Source organism: Oryza glaberrima, chromosome 3 (genome assembly GCF_000147395.1).
Source record: "Oryza glaberrima chromosome 3, OglaRS2, whole genome shotgun sequence".
Taxonomy (NCBI): Eukaryota; Viridiplantae; Streptophyta; class Magnoliopsida; order Poales; family Poaceae; genus Oryza; species Oryza glaberrima.
This window is the reverse complement of record NC_068328.1, coordinates 29507347-29523046: the sequence shown is the minus strand read 5'-3', so window position 1 is coordinate 29523046 and position 15700 is coordinate 29507347. Positions and strand designations below refer to the sequence as shown.

The following is a 15700-nucleotide window of genomic DNA, read 5'->3' as shown; positions in this document are numbered from 1 at the left end:
TTCATGGCAGTTGACCGAATAAAAATCAGTCCATTGATGCAGCATAGTCGTTCATCAGGAAGATGAAATCTCTGGTAGTATCAAGAAAAAACGATGTTTCATCAAAAAGGGGAAAAAAAAAAGGTTTGCACCGTCGGTTTGACAGTCCAGCAAAATCATGTTGCATTGCAGGCCTCACATATGCAAATGCAATCGATAATCGCTGCGACATTTGGTTACGCGGCTGCGCTCGTGCTGCCCAAACAAAAAGCCCAATCCGCCAAATGGGTTTTTGGGCGTGATAACGGGAGGAGAGGCAGTCGTTCGTCACGAACGCGGCAGATCCAACGAGCCGAAGACGAAAACAAACGGGGCGCCGCGCCGGCATGTCGTGTGTGGGCCGCACGCCCGTGCCGGCCGCACCGGTAGTCGTCGAGTCCACAAGCGCCGAAGAAAACGAAAAGGGAAAAAAAGGAGCCCTCCTCGGGTAATTGTCAGCAGCAGCAGCAAACCAAAACAAAAGCAAAAACTAAAACAAATCGTCCTCCTCCGCTGGCCCACCCACACCCCCCTATCGATTCGCCCACACGCCGCGGATTCGGCAGCCCACCCGATCCACCGGAAAACCCGCACCCAAACGAGGCAAATTTTCTTCCCCCCATCTCGTCCTCCTCTCCCCTGCACCTACTACCAGATCTGCTTCGCCGCTCGCCCCGGCCTTGGAGCTTCTTGGGCCGAGCCCTAGCGAGCGAGCCCCGCCCGCGCGCGGATCTGCCACCACCATCCCTCTCCTCCTCCTCCTCCTCCTCCTCCTCGTGTAAGCTCCTCTCTCCATCTCTTCTCTTCTTCCTGCCTCGCGAGGTCTCGTGGTCGGGGGGTGGGGGGTTTGAATTCCGTTTCCAGATCTGCGCGTGCTTGGAGCTTTTCGTGCGGTTCTTCTTTTTTTTTGATCGGGATTTGGGAGGGAGGCCCGTTATCCAGGCCCAATTTGTCACCGATTTCTCCTCGCGAATCCACTGCTGCTTGCTGCTGTGCTGGCTACATTGTTGTTGTTGTTGGGTTAGGGATTCTTTGTCGGGGGGAAGCGCGGCCTGCCTGGAAATCGTCGGAGCTCGCTGAGATGTCGAGTTTTTGCGCATGAATTTCACCGTGGGGGGGATGGGAGATCCGGAGAGAGGGCGACTTTTGATTCGTTCGTTTTGGGGGAGATATGTGATGTTGGACTTGGTGCGCTTAGATAATTGAATCTGAATATGTGCTCTGTGTAGTCGTGCGGAGAAATTTATCTTTCTTTGTCCAAAGAAAGCTCTACCACTAGCTACCTCTTCAGATAGGTTCTTGCAACTTTGTAGTACTAGCTTAGCATCTTAAACTAGCCTCTTGCCGCTGTTTATCTAACTAGGTGAGCTTGATTTTCAAGTCCTGTGTAACTGTGTCCCGCCAACTCAAGCAATACATAGGTTGTTAATTACTTCCTTCTCACCGATTATTTTGAGTTCGTGCCTACGAAGAACAAGAATGGGTTGGCTTGCATTGCATGAGGATAATAAGGAAGATATGACTCTTAAACTTATCTGGAGTTGCTGAAATCACTCCTAGTAGGGAGTAAAGTTACCAACTAAGTTTGCACGAGTCATTCTGGTCCAATTAAATTTGCATGTGATACCCCTTCTTTTCTTGAAATTTGTCAGGAAAACAACGTAGCACATGGTTCTGCTCATGAAGTTTGCACTTTCGGTGGCAAATAAAATTTAATTTAAATTGTGTACTTTAAGCATTTTTACTGAGGAGTGAGAAGATATGTTCCCCATTCTAAGTTTCCATAATATTCCTGGATGACATTTATAGTTTTGTTATTTCATCTGTGCCCCAGTTACTATAACCTGGTTTGCTAATTTGTTATCAAGAAATCATGTTGTCTTTCTTTTATCTTCCTGTTTTGTTAAATAGGCCACTGTAGTGATACTGGTTTGTTATTGTCCGTGTATAAGTCACTTTCGAGTTTTTTTTTTGGCCAAATGATTGTTATACTGACTTCTGCTGTTACCATGTTACTATTTGACAGATTTTGTGAGTTCTAGCTACTAGCCAAGAAGCATGACTGAGGAAACTGGCAACGACTTCCAGATGGTTCAAGGTTATGAGATTGTCCCAAGCAATGAGGAAGCTCATGCTGAGGAAGTTCAGGGTGATGAATTGGTCCTTGCGGAGGACTTAGCTCAAGGTGACGAGGTCCAAGTAAATGGATTGGTCAGTGCTGAGATGAGTACCCCTCCAACATCAAGGCGCCGTAGGAAGAAGTCTCTAGTGTGGGAGCACTTCACTATTGAAGCTGTCTCTGGAGGGGCTACACGGGCATGCTGCAAACTGTGTAAGCAAACTTTTGCTTACAGCTCTGGTTCAAAAATTGCGGGTACTAGCCATCTCAAGAGGCACATTACCTTGGGTTCATGTCCTATAATTAAGAACCAAGAGCACAAGCTAGCATTGACTCCAGCTGTAGGGACTGACAATGATGGCGAGGGCACTGTGGAGCGCCCGTCTAAGAGGCGTTACAGATATACTGGTTATGCAAATGCTGCTTTTGATCAAGACCGCAGTTGTTCATATCTGGCGAAGATGATCATTTTGCATGACTATCCACTTCACATTGTTCAACAGCCAGCCTTCACTACCTTTATTGACAGTCTGCAGCCACGTTTCAGGGTTGTAGATGTTGAGACAATGGAGGGGGAGGTGTATGCTGTTTACCAGAAAGAAAAGGAAAACCTCATGCAAGCATTCAGCACTATGCCTGGAAGGATTAGCCTCACTATTGGATTGTGGACAACTAGCCAAACTCTTGGCTATGTTTCACTTGCTGGGCAGTTTATTGACTCTGAGTGGAAGATACATCGAAGAATGCTAAACTTCATGATGGTGTCTTCTCCTCATTCAGAGAATGCACTTAGTGAAGCTATTAGTACAAGCCTTTCAGACTGGAATATGAAGGACAAACTATTCACCATCACATTGGACAATGATTGCTCATCACATGATATATATAGTGCGAATCTGAGGGATTATCTCTCCAACAAGAACAACCTCATGCTCAAGGGCCAACTGTTTGTTGTAAGGTGTTATGCCCATATCCTGAATGCAGTTGCTCAGGATGTTATTGCTTCAATTCATGGTGTCATCTATAATATCCGTGAAAGCATTAAGTTCATAAAAGCTTCTCCTAGCCGTGAGGAGAAGTTTGCAGAGATTGCTCTGCAGCTAGAGATCCCAAGTACCAAGACCCTTTGTCTGGATGTTACGACACAGTGGAACACTACCTATCTCATGCTGCTGGCTGCCTTGGATTATAAGCAGGCCTTTTCTACTCTTGAGACAAGTGATGATAACTACAATGAGGCACCGTCCGCTGAGGACTGGAAAAAAGTTGAGGCTGCCTGCAATTACTTGAAGCTATTGTATGACTCAGCACATAGCATCATGGCTGCAGCAAATCCAACTTCAAATCTCTTTTTCCATGAGGCATGGAAACTTCAGCTCGAGCTGTCAAATGCCACAGGGCATGAAGACCCTGTTTTCAGCAGCATTGCCAAGGATATGCACGAGAGATTTGACAAGTACTGGAAAGATTGCAACCTTGTGTTAGCTATTGCTGTTGTGATGGATCCGCGCTTCAAGATGAAGCTTGTTGAGTTCAGCTACTCGAAAATTTATGGTGTTGAAGCTGCAAAGTATGTTAAGGTGGTGGATGATGCTGTTCATGAGCTTTACAAGGAGTATGTTGCACAACCCCTCCCCTTGACGCCGGCTTATGTTGAGCAAGGGGACGGTAATAATGCACCTGCTAGCGAGAATGGTACTCAAGCAACTGCTCCTTCGACCGGCGATGGACTTGTGGACTTTGATATGTACCTTTCTGAGATAGCTACAAGCCAGCCAACAAAATCTGAACTGGAACAGTACCTGGATGAGTCCCTCACTCCGCGCATCCAGGAATTTGACATTCTGAACTGGTGGAAGCTCAACACTCTCAAGTTCCCTACTCTCTCAAGGATGGCCCGGGATATCTTGGCCATTCCGATGTCGATGGTGAGCAGCGGCAACTCTATTTTCTCTGCTGGAACAGGAACTCGCATGCTTGATGACTACAGAAGCTCATTGCGTCCAGAAATTGTGGAGGCGCTCGTCTGCGCCAAAGACTGGCTTCAGTATTTACCAGCTACCCCGGAGGCGCCGAGTACCACGCTTGTCAAGGTGGATGCACCATAGGCTCGCCGTGATCCCTCCCCCCCCTCCCCCCCTTCCTCTTGTGAAGCAACAGCATCCTATCCGTATTTTAGGCAGGGACTATGAACTGATTGAGATCCGAGCTTATCCTCCTAGGGTGTAATGTGCTGTATCGTACTCTGTTAACTCCTTCATGTTATTATGTACGCTTTGTCTTGTAGTATGCCATCGGAGTTACCTGACATTACGTGTAGTGTGTGCGCTGGCTGCATAATGTGTATCAGTTGATGCCTTAATGTCTGGACTTCCCTTCATTATCATCCATTGTAGCATGTGATTGTTCTGTGCCGTTGAGATATGTTCATTTGATTGTCAATCAATGCAACATGTCAATTTTACTCGTGTGTTTGTCGTTGAGTAATGTGTTTGGGCTATGTAAGGATGCCACAGAGCTTCTTGTTTGCGATTCTGTCCATTTTTTTTTAATCTGAGCAGGATAAGAAACATTTTTTTTGTCTAAGCATCCTAGAAATTAAATTATAAGTATTAATAGGGTACGCCTAATGCGCTGGTGATCGCCCGCCCCTCCCCTATATGGTTGCTCCCTCCTCTCCCCCCTTCCTCCTTTTCTTTTTCTCTTCCTACTACATCATAAATATTTAAATTTAAATTCAGAATTGAAACGGTTATGTAAATTTTTGACTTATAAACTTTGGGTCTATAAACTAATATTTGAATTCAAATTCAAATTTGAATCGGGTATGTAAACTTTTGAGTTATAAACTTTGGGTCTATAAACTTTAGGTGTATAAACTTTAGATGTATAGAAATACTATATATAAAAATATTTGAATTCAAATTCAAATTTGAATTGGGTATGTAAACTTTTGACTTATAAACTTTGGGTTTATAAACTTTAGGTGTATAAACTTTAGATGAAACTAAATACTATATATAAAAAATATTTGAATTCAAATTCAAATTTGAATCGATTATATTTCAAATTCAAATTTGAATCGGGTATATAAACTTTTGATTTATAAACTTTGGGTCTATAAACTTTAGGTGTATAAACTTTAGATGTATAGAAATACTATATATTTGAATTCAAATTTAAATCGGATATATAAACTTTTGATTTATAAACTTTGGGTCTATAAACTTTAGGTGTATAAACTTTAGGTGCATAAATTTATTAAAATAGGAAAGTAATGCGGTGCCAAAAAAAAGAAAACGTGGAGGGAGGGAGGGGGGCGATTGCTACCCGATCGTGGTAGCGATCAATCGCGCATTAGAGTTTCCGGTATTAATAAGCAGGTTGTTGTGGTCATGTAGCGTCCTGTTGTTTTCATGTGGACGCTGCCCTTTGCCGGTGCCTAGCCTGGACGCCGAAACACAATAGCAGTCTTGCCCGAGCAACTGCACACACGCTGACACTCTAGAAGAAAGATAAAGAAACGGATCTGCGCGCTGAGTTCTCGTACCCTATTGCTGTCTTTCTTTATTATCCTACAGTTAATATTCCTAATTTTCTTACTGGAGAACTAATGCCCTAATCTTACATTAGATGATCAGAATTCAAGCGTGGATCGCAGATTATTTGCTCTAAGGTATTTCTTTTGGCTGTTTGGAATTAATCGACATCAGTACCAATCAAGTAGCAGCTTAGATTTGTCTATTTATCCTGGAAAGGTTGCAGCGCTAGATCGAGAGTATGATTAAAAACTTTAGTGCATCAAATAATTATCATCATCACCGATGCACATGTACTCCTTTGCAATATGCTCTACAGCAGTAGTCCTTTGCATTGAGTATACATCACTTATGGTTGGCGTATGGTGGAGTTATATGTTGAGATCACGCCAATATACAGCGGATTCAGTCAAAACCACATTTCATGTATATATACTGAACAAATGTTTTATTCAGTCACCCTTATATATACTGCCGTTGCATGCTGTTTCTTGCATTTTGTTTGATTCGGCCTTAAGGGTTGGTTATTTCATATGACTGATTACGTGCAGTGTCTGTTGGTATGATGGTATCTTTGTTCTTTATCTAGCAAGAGTAGTTGTTGCAGCAGTAAACTGTACAAACAAAACCCATTGTCATTGGGATCATTGCTGATCAATCAAGTATAATCAACCATAGATAATTAAACCCCATCAGTCCGTACACTTGATCCTGTGCTCCTCTGCTCTCTGTCCAGACTCCAAAGCTGCGCTCCAGTGCATCTCACTTGGAAGTAACCAGCAACCTCACATGGATGCCATGCCATACAAGTTGATCTGGATCCTGAGATGAGACACAAAAACCAAGCAAATCGCATCTCGCCAAACAAACAAATCCCCCGAAACTCGCCAGATCCAACGGCCATTCCACGCTCCACTTGCGAGATCGCGAGGGATCCGACGGCTCACAGCGTCACAGGCGGCGGCAGCGCAAGTCGATCGCCATCGCTGCCGGCTCGCTCGCAGCTGAGGCTTCTTAACTCGCTAGAGACAATCGCGTTCACTTCTCACTTCTTCAGTGGCCATTACTCAGCTCACCTACTCCAGATCTCGCCATGGCGGCGGCGTCGTCTCGGTGGCAGCGGATGGCCGCGGCGTGCTTCGTCCTCGCCGCGCTTGCGATGTGGGCGGCGCCCGCGGCGTGCGGCGCGCGCGCGGTTCCTCGTGGGGCGGGGGCGGGGGTGGCGGCGCAGCAGGCGAACGCGTCGTCGTCGTCGTCGGCGGCGGCGGACGAGTTCCTGGCGCCGCACAACCAGGCGCGGGCGGCGGTCGGGGTGGCGCCGCTGCGGTGGAGCGGCGACCTGGCGGCGGCGGCGGCGAGGACGACGTCGCAGCAGCAGGGCGGGCAGGGGCGGCGGTGCGGGTTCGCGGACATGAGCGGGAGCCCCTACGGCGCGAACCAGGGGTGGGCGAGCTACCCGGCGCGCCCCGCGGAGGTGGTGGCGTCGTGGGTGGCGCAGGGGAGGTACTACGCCCACGCCAACAACAGCTGCGCGCCGGGGCAGCAGTGCGGCACCTACACCCAGGTGGTTTGGCGCCGCACGGCGGAGGTCGGCTGCGCCCAGGCCACCTGCACCACCGGCGCCACGCTCACCATCTGCCTCTACAACCCGCACGGCAACGTGCAGGGCCAGAGCCCCTACTGACCGGTCTCTTCGCCGCCGCCGTCGCCGGAGCGTTGTTGTCGGTTTGCTTTTGTGCTTATTAAGCTTAGTAATGTGACTGTGGTGTGTGATCTTGTCTGTGTACTCTTGTGTTATTACGCCTACGTGGTGTTTAGAGCTGCGTGCGTGCTTAAGATTTGGACTGAAAATGATGGATGTTGTGACGCGCGTGTCAGCACGTGCTGCTTGGAGTGTAGCTTGTGATATGGCTCTTGAATTCGAATGCTAGGTTTGTGTAGATCCACCCATGAGCCATGAGCCACAATCACGGGTGTATAAAGCTGTGCTGTGCTAAGCTACTCCCTCCGTCCCATAATGTCCCAACCTACGATAGAATAAGACCCATCCTAAGACTATGAATCTGCTCATCCCATCGTAGATGGTTACAACATTATGGAACGGAGGGAGTATGCAAGAAGCATTAATGTTACGAGAGCAAAGTCTAAGGCTATCTTTTTATGAATCCTAATCCGTATCTGCGGTATATCTGAAAACAGAAAACCTAAACAACGGTCCGTTGAAACGGGATACCTTTATATAAGACGGTACCTGATATCTGTTGTGGTACCAGTTGCATGGTATCCGATACCTGTGATACCTGTTATCCGGTACCTGTGATACTTAGGATCTGATACCTATGATACTCGTGCAAGAGAATAGGTAATATGTCTATCCCGTTATAACGGGATCCGTTTTGTAGCCGCCCTCATCTGAAAATTTGTCTATAGAGGAGAAATAAAGGAAAAAGTACACCCAAGGTCCCTCAACTTGTCATCGAGATACAAAATCGTCCTCAAACCGCAAAACCAGAAACCGGACGTCCCTCAACTAACAAAACCATTCACTTTAGGTCCCTCGGTAGTTTTGACCCCGATTTTAGCTTACGTGGCGGCTGAGTCAGCGTGAAACCCCATGTAGACCCCACATGTTAGCGTGCCACGTCAACTCTCTCTTTTATTGCAGCAGCAACAGCAAGCAGCACCTAATCTTACCGGAAGAAAAACCAAAGCCGGAGGCGACGCGGGAGCCGTCGTGCTTCGGCGACAGCTCGGTCGGCATCGCCGTCGCCGCCGCTGGTGACTCTGGGCACGGCGGCACACTGGATCGCAAGCTGCAGGCGGCGACCACGGCGGTGTACAGTGCCTCGCTGCACTCCGGGAAGGAGCTCCTCATCCGGGTCACGTGGACGCGGAACGCTGCCGGAGCCACCGGCCTCGCCGTCGTCGAGGTGTGCCCACCATGTGCTGCACAAGAAGCGCGGGAGCAGATCCCTCACCACCGCCGCCGGCACGGCCGTGGGCATCCACTGGGACACCGCCGAGGCCACGTACGCGTCGGATTCGTCGTCCCCTGAGCCCACCGGCGAGGCGGCAACTACTACCTCGCCGTCATCGCTGACGCCGAGGTCGCGCTGCTCCTCGGCGAGGGGTGGCTTCTTCCTGCATGTGCAATGTGTTACTAACGAAACAGTTCAGCTTCTCTAATTCGAGTTGGTGATTTTATTACAGTGTAAATCATGGTGTACATGAAAGATACAAGTATGTCTCCAGCCTAACATTGTATGAACATGGGTACATGCATGCTGATGTGAGTGTTTTCTGGTTATCTGAATCACAATCAAATGGCATAGATAGATACTGAACATGGTTACATGGAAAAATGATGCTTACATTGCCTCCAGATAGCTTCATTCAGATCAAGCAGAAACGCTTTGCATTCTCTGCAACGATGCTGTCAAGTAATGACTTGCATGCGTCTTCCAGCAGATCCAGCACCAGAAAAACATTGTGCAACGATAGCTGTCCCCTCCCTCCCCGCCGCCTGTCTTCTCTTTCCACACCGCCGCCGTCCTCTCGCGCGCCGGCCACCGCATGCCTTCTCTTTCCCCGTCGCCGCCTGCACTACGACGCCCAGCCGATGGACTGGTTGGTGGGGATGGCGGCGAGGGACGGCGCGGCGCTGAAGCCGGTGCTGAGCGGGTTGTCGATGAAGCCGGTGCCGAGCGGCGAGCGACTCCGAGAGGCGCGCGCCACCGCCGAGCGCGCCCTCGCCGCCGCCGAGGCGGAGGACGAAGACCCGGCGGCGGTCGACGTCAACCTCATCCTCGCCTTCCTCGCCGCCTGAGACGGGGACTTAAACGACGCGAGACGGCCTCGCCTCCGCCTCCGCGCCCAACGCCACGGCGCCCGCCCGCGCGGGGCCGCTTCGCCGACGGCGGCGACGCAGCGTCGCCGACGCCATTCGCGACTGGCCGCCGCCGCCGCCTCGCCCGGTGGCCTGCTCCTCAGCCGCCGGCTGGCTTGCCCAGAGAAGAGAAGTGAAGAGAAGAGAAGAGAGAGAGAGAGAGAGAGGGGAGAAGGGAAAGGAGGGGAAAGAGGGGGAGGCTTACGTGGGCACACTGATATGTGGAGGAGCCCACCTGGGTTCCACGTTGACTCAACCGCCATATAGGTCAAAACCAGGGTCAAAACCACCGAAGGTTTTGCGGTTGAGTTTCGGGATTTGTTTAAAATAGCTGGGACGTTTTTGTAACTCGGTGACAAGTTGAGGGATCTTTGGTGTACTTTTACTAGAAATAAACGTAAGGAGGGAGGTAGTAGGGGCAAGCCGCAAGCTTCTATCACCAACGGCCCAGCTATTCTCCACCGGACCAGCCCCGCTTAAGGCCGAAGGCCCACAAGAGCGGCTTTCCTCGCGGCCCATCCGAGTGAAACGCGCAAGCCTCGGCGCGCCGATGCCGGCGTCGAGCTAAGTCCGCGGCGGCGTCTGCGTCGGCATGCAGCGTGATGACATCAACGGCAAGGCTACGGCTCACGGTAAATTTGGCCAGATAAGCACTGCTGCCTACACACACCTTCAGGAGTTCGTTACACCACTGCACCTGCATGCATGCACATCAACGCATCGTAATATAACAAACTCTTCAACGATTCGTCTCAGAGATGACGACGACGGCGACGACTCAAACCCTAATTAAACCCCTCCTAGCTTAATCACACACTCGTGATACAGCATTCTCTCCACTTACTCCATCCCGTACGTGATATGCCGCCGGCGGCGCCGGTCGAAGACGGCGGCGGCGGCGGCGGGGAGGAGAGGGCGACGGGGCGGAGCAGCTGCCACGTGGCGTGGCTGGCGTGGTGGCGCGAGCAGGTGCGGTGCCTCGTCGCCTCCACGCTCCTGCCGTGCGACGCCGACGTCCTCGGCCTCTCCTCCTCCCGCCGCCCGCCGCCGCCCACCGTAGTCCGCGGCACGCTCTTCCTCCCCTCCACCGGCGGCGACCGCCGCGTCCGCCTCTTCCTGCACGAGCACGACCCCTCGCCCTCGCCGGACGAGAACCACCAGGCGATCCTCGTCCTCGACCTGCCACCCGGCCTCTCCGGCGCCGACATCGCCGCCGCGGGGAGGGTAGTGCTCGAGTGCCAGAGGCAATGGAACAACGGCGGCGGCGCGCTCCTCGAGTCGGCCAAGTGGCTGGTGTACTGCAACGGGCGGCGCGTGGGGTTCGCGGCGAGGCGGAGGGAGGCGTCGGACGCGGAGGGGTGGGTGCTGGAGAAGCTGTGGGCCGTCACCGCCGGCGCCGGCCGGCTGCCCGGCGGCGCCGGGGTGGAGTACATGCGCGGGAGGTTCGAGAGGACCGTGGCGTCGTCGGATGCGGAGTCGTTCCACCTCGTTGACCCCATCGGATGGCTGGGATTCAACGGCAACGACGGCCTCAGCATCTTCTTCCACAGGATCTGATCGATCATGCACTTGTGTCGTTTGCATGATATCCATGCATCTGATGTACCGAGAGGTTGTCGATTAGCTCAATTAGTTGCTTTATTATTATTATTATTATTATTATTATTATTATTATTATTATTATTATTATTATTTGTTTGTGAGGGAAAAAAACCAACCTAATATTGTTTAGATATACTTCAAGGGACGATTTATATATCATTTAAGCCACGTAGAAATTTTGTAAATTCTGAAACACCCGTTTGTTTTAAGACTCTTGTAGGGCAACCATATCCTTGAAACCTCCTCGTACCTTTCTCTCAACTCCTCTCATGCCACCGCCGTTTACTAGCGCGAACGCAATCCGCGTGCACCGCCGCCACCACCCGGCCTGGTCGGCTAACCGGAAGGTGCCAACGATGCAGGCAAGGCCCCCTCCCCCTCTCCTCCCTCCTCGAACCATCGGCAGCGAGATGCCCTTGCCTTGTCATCTTTCTCATCTCCGGCGGCACCTCACCGCTGGATTTGCCACCACCAGCCACACTCAAGCTTGTTGTGCCCCCCCTCCCCTTCGTTCACATCTAGTTGTCCAAAATCTGCAAGATTTGGGGATGGATTTTCATATAAGGTTTAGCAATTCCGTTACTTCAATTCGCACTCACAAAGCATGTTAATTGAGTACTATTTCTATCTCAAAATATAAACATTAGAAATACTATGTTTTAAAATGGAGTATATTTTTCCAGGAGATTACACATTTACCCTCGAAAAAAATATCACCGACGAGTAGGTACGTGTGTCCAATCACATGGGCTGTGTTTAGTTACTTGGCTAAATTTTTTTTAAATATACGGATACACATTTGAAGTATTAAACGTAGTCTAATAACAAAACAAATTACAGATTTGTTAACAGTGAAATTTGGTAAGCCCAAAGTTACCATCGGCTTAGAGTCAGTATCGGCTTCAAAGTTCTAGAATCGGCCGATGGGAGTCAAGTCGCCACGATGTCGTGTTCTTGGTGGAGTCGGATCAATTAAAGGAAGCTTATCTAAAAGAGTCCGAGTTCAAGAAGGATGCGACATGACAGTTTATCTATTAATTAGGCATAGTTTGTTAGTTTCCTTTTATCTTTAGGAAAGTGTGTTTAGTGTCCGATAAGGACTTTATCTTTTCCTTTTTAGTTTCTTTCTTGTCCGATAAGGACTAGTATCTCCCTATGGGTATAAATATGTACACCCGGGGTCATTGTAATCTATCTTCACGATCAATACAATTCGGCGCATCACCACATTTTACCTTTTCTATTTTATTTTATTGTCCGGCGGGACTTGGCACCTGACGCGGGGCTGCATCGGTGTTCGATCTCCGGCGAAGGGGTAAGTCCAATGTTCCGCCTGTCCAGGCAATTGTATCGTCTACGTCGGCGTCGTTCAAGGCTGCATCAGTACATTCGACCTCTTGAATTACTCTGGTTTGGATAATATATTTGCCTACCTATTTATCATATGTCTCTGTTAATCTAGTCTTAGCATATCAATTTAGCTCTATCGGCTGCTTCTCGCTTTAGGGTTTCTGCCGGTATCGGCTAAATCGCCTTGCTAGATTAGATTATCCTAGGCATCTACCACCCTGAAAATCAGTCATCGGCTTGATTGCCTAGATATTATGTTTCTTTTTATACTTAGTGCTACATCAATTAAGTTTGATCTACTAAGTCGTGCTTAGAACCATAATCTCTAGCCTGCTTCTTGATTGCCAATAAGGGTTTCATCGGGGTTTAAGCCGGTGAGTTATCTGGACGTTGCATCGGCTCATAAGGATTGCATATATATATATATATATATATATATATATATATATATATATATATATATATATATATATATATATATATATATATATATATATATATAGACACACACACACACACATATATATATATATATATATATATATATATACATACATATATATATACATACATCTATATAAAAGTTGGATTTAGCCGATGACAACAAAGGTTTCACTGTTTAATCTAATCTTGTGGATTTCATGACATCAGACCTCCAGCCGATGTGTGCTTTAACCTTCGGATCAATGCTTATTTATCATATCATTATTTGCCGATTGGTTTATACTGGATTATATTGTTATTTCATTACATCGTCATCAGCCGATTGCCTTTATATCATTATCTACATTGGATATATAGCCGATTGCTTAAACCCTATCGCTATCAGCTGGTATCGGCATCGGCTATCGGCTGGAACTACTCCATCGGCTTGTCAGCCGATTGGCTGTTTTGATATACTATTTGCATATCTTGTCAGTTGCAGGATCAAACTGACTGGCACGCTCGCATCTCATCAAGATTTGGACCTGCACAGGAGCTAAGCAGATCTACCAGGCCAGTGTGTTTGATTTTTTCCGTCAACAAGATTCCGCCTATAAACTGCGAGACGAATTTATTAAGCCTAATTAATTCGTTATTAGCAAATGTTTACTGTAGCGAAACATTGTCAAATCATGGCGTAATTAGGCTCAAAAGATTCGTCTCGCAATTTACATACAAACTGTGCAATTATTTTTTTTCATTCACATTTAATGCTCCATGTATGTGTCCAAATATTCGATGTGATGTTTTTAGCAAAAAAAAAAAAAATTAAATCTAAACACGGCCTACAGCATTATTCTGTTAACGCCGTGCATGGATCGGTTGAAGATTATACAGTGGGCAAGATTACACATATTAATGCGAGATGTGACCTGAGTCTTGAAATCGAATCGAATTGCGGTGTCAAATACAGCAACAAGATCTACCGTTCTATGCATATCACTATCAAACACAGGATGAGAAAGAGCTTAACTAAAAACCACTGGCAACAAAAGTTTTGCATTCTTTTTCCATTAAAAGAAACTTAAAGCCTCAAGATTCGATTACTCAAATATCCATGCGTTGATGCGTCAAACTGTATATATACAAATGATCATGCAGGTTCATCTACAGTGCACAGACAGTGAAGACGCCATTGTTGTCAGAAGCACTGTTTTATCCTTTTGTAGCAAATTAGTACGTATCATCGCGATTCCCGGACAACTTCTCTTTCAGCCACACTGATCGAAAAGCTAACGAGACAGCATTTGGGACTTCATCATGATCGCCTTCATGAAACTATCAAAGCTCATTGGGTGAATTGCTGTTGATGAAGTACTCATCAGTTTTTTCAGACCCATAGTCTGTCATCTTCTGCACTATATTTGTCGATCGAGTGAGACTTTAGCTTGTACAACATCAAGGGCTTGTTTCAAACAAGGCACTAAAGACAGGGCAGCACGGCTCGCTCTGTAGCTGTTAAGTGACTACGAGATGATCATGGATGATGTAGCAAAAGCAGTTGATTTTAATATTATTCAAAACACTGCTTTATGACTAAGGCCCAGTTTGATTTAAGATTACTAGCGAATTATCGACTTATGATAAAAATAAAGGAGGAGGCAAAAACTTGGGGAATTTTTCTTCATAGACGACATGTAACTCTGTACAGTTTTTCCTTACTCCTAGGGGTTGTATTTTTCTTCATCTATATTCAATTAAATAGCACGCTCTAGTGCTGGCTTCCGTTCAAAAAACAAATAAGCTTTACAAATACTCCAAACTTAAAACAAGTGCTCTAAACAGTACAATAGAAGACAGTCTTTTGAGGAAAAAAACATATTTTTTAAGAATACAGTAAATAATCTTTTTCAATAATCCAGTGAATATAACATGGCCTAAATCCAAGTCGTTGGATATTTTTTTAATCAGAGAATCAATACGGCTCCCTTATGCATTTGAGCATATCGATCACTGTTCATCTTCATCCTCTGCATCAAGACCCTTAATGGGCCATTTCTTGGACCGTGTGGATTGGCCTTTCTAAATGGGCCTTGAGAGGACATGGTGCCTGGAGATAGCACAACCTGAAGAGTCAGGTCAATGGCATTATAGTATCTGAAAAAAGAAGAGGCTTCAGATTGCTTCTCGATCAGACATTTAGACAGCTCGTTGCAGGTTTTAGGTCATATCATCTAGGTTAGGTACAGATGCTGGGCCATTTGATCTAAGGCATCAAACCTTAAGTTGGACAACCTTCAGATTGCTTCTTCTTTTCCAGATCATCACATCAAGTTGGACATCTCAATCTACACCAAAGCATGCATGAAAGATAACTACTCAACTGAAAAACAGTGTGAAAAAGAAGAAGAGGAAGAACAGAAGCAGGGCTTGTTTGGTTGCGTACACGTCAGGATTAGTGTGCTGCTGATGAGGGATTTTTCTTTGATAGGAGTAAGATTTATGTTACTACTACATTGATATTCATAAATATTCACATGGTTTTAAACCTTTTAGTGCCATTTGACCAGCTAGTACCAGCAGCAAAACTTAAATCTGTAAAGCTTGAACCGTCAGACAAAATAGTTTCTGAAAGCTTTGCATGAAACAACATAAAGAAACTTAAATCTAATAGGCAGGCATGTGAAATAACACGCATAAAGGAGCACAAATACACAACATGACAATTCTCATACCTTGTGGAAGAATCCAATATCCTCACAC

At 47.2% G+C, this 15700-nt stretch overlaps 4 protein-coding genes across 4 annotated transcripts; 3 read left to right on the top strand and 1 right to left on the bottom strand.

The window, feature by feature from the left end:
- Nucleotides 1-626: 626 nt before the first annotated feature.
- On the top strand, nt 627-4601 carry LOC127767242 (zinc finger BED domain-containing protein RICESLEEPER 2). Its single transcript, XM_052292511.1, has 2 exons — nt 627-796; nt 2045-4601. The coding sequence occupies exon 2, from the start codon at nt 2077-2079 to the stop codon at nt 4243-4245; it is 2169 nt and encodes a 722-aa protein (XP_052148471.1). The 5' UTR covers nt 627-796; nt 2045-2076; the 3' UTR covers nt 4246-4601.
- A 1861-nt stretch (nt 4602-6462) lies between these two features.
- On the top strand, nt 6463-7841 carry LOC127765980 (STS14 protein-like). The gene has a single exon (XM_052290965.1). The coding sequence runs from the start codon at nt 6770-6772 to the stop codon at nt 7358-7360; it is 591 nt and encodes a 196-aa protein (XP_052146925.1). The 5' UTR covers nt 6463-6769; the 3' UTR covers nt 7361-7841.
- Nucleotides 7842-8028: 187 nt separating this feature from the next.
- LOC127768156 (uncharacterized) lies at nt 8029-9824 on the bottom strand. The gene is made up of 2 exons (XM_052293690.1): nt 9049-9824; nt 8029-8817 (listed from the first exon to the last, which is right to left on the bottom strand). Coding segments are annotated over exons 1-2 (453 nt in total). The 5' UTR covers nt 9051-9824; the 3' UTR covers nt 8029-8366.
- A 599-nt stretch (nt 9825-10423) lies between these two features.
- Nucleotides 10424-11133, top strand: LOC127769024 (protein MIZU-KUSSEI 1-like). The gene has a single exon (XM_052294716.1). It carries the CDS (start codon nt 10424-10426, stop codon nt 11117-11119), a length of 696 nt encoding a protein of 231 aa, XP_052150676.1. The 3' UTR covers nt 11120-11133.
- Nucleotides 11134-15700: the final 4567 nt, after the last annotated feature.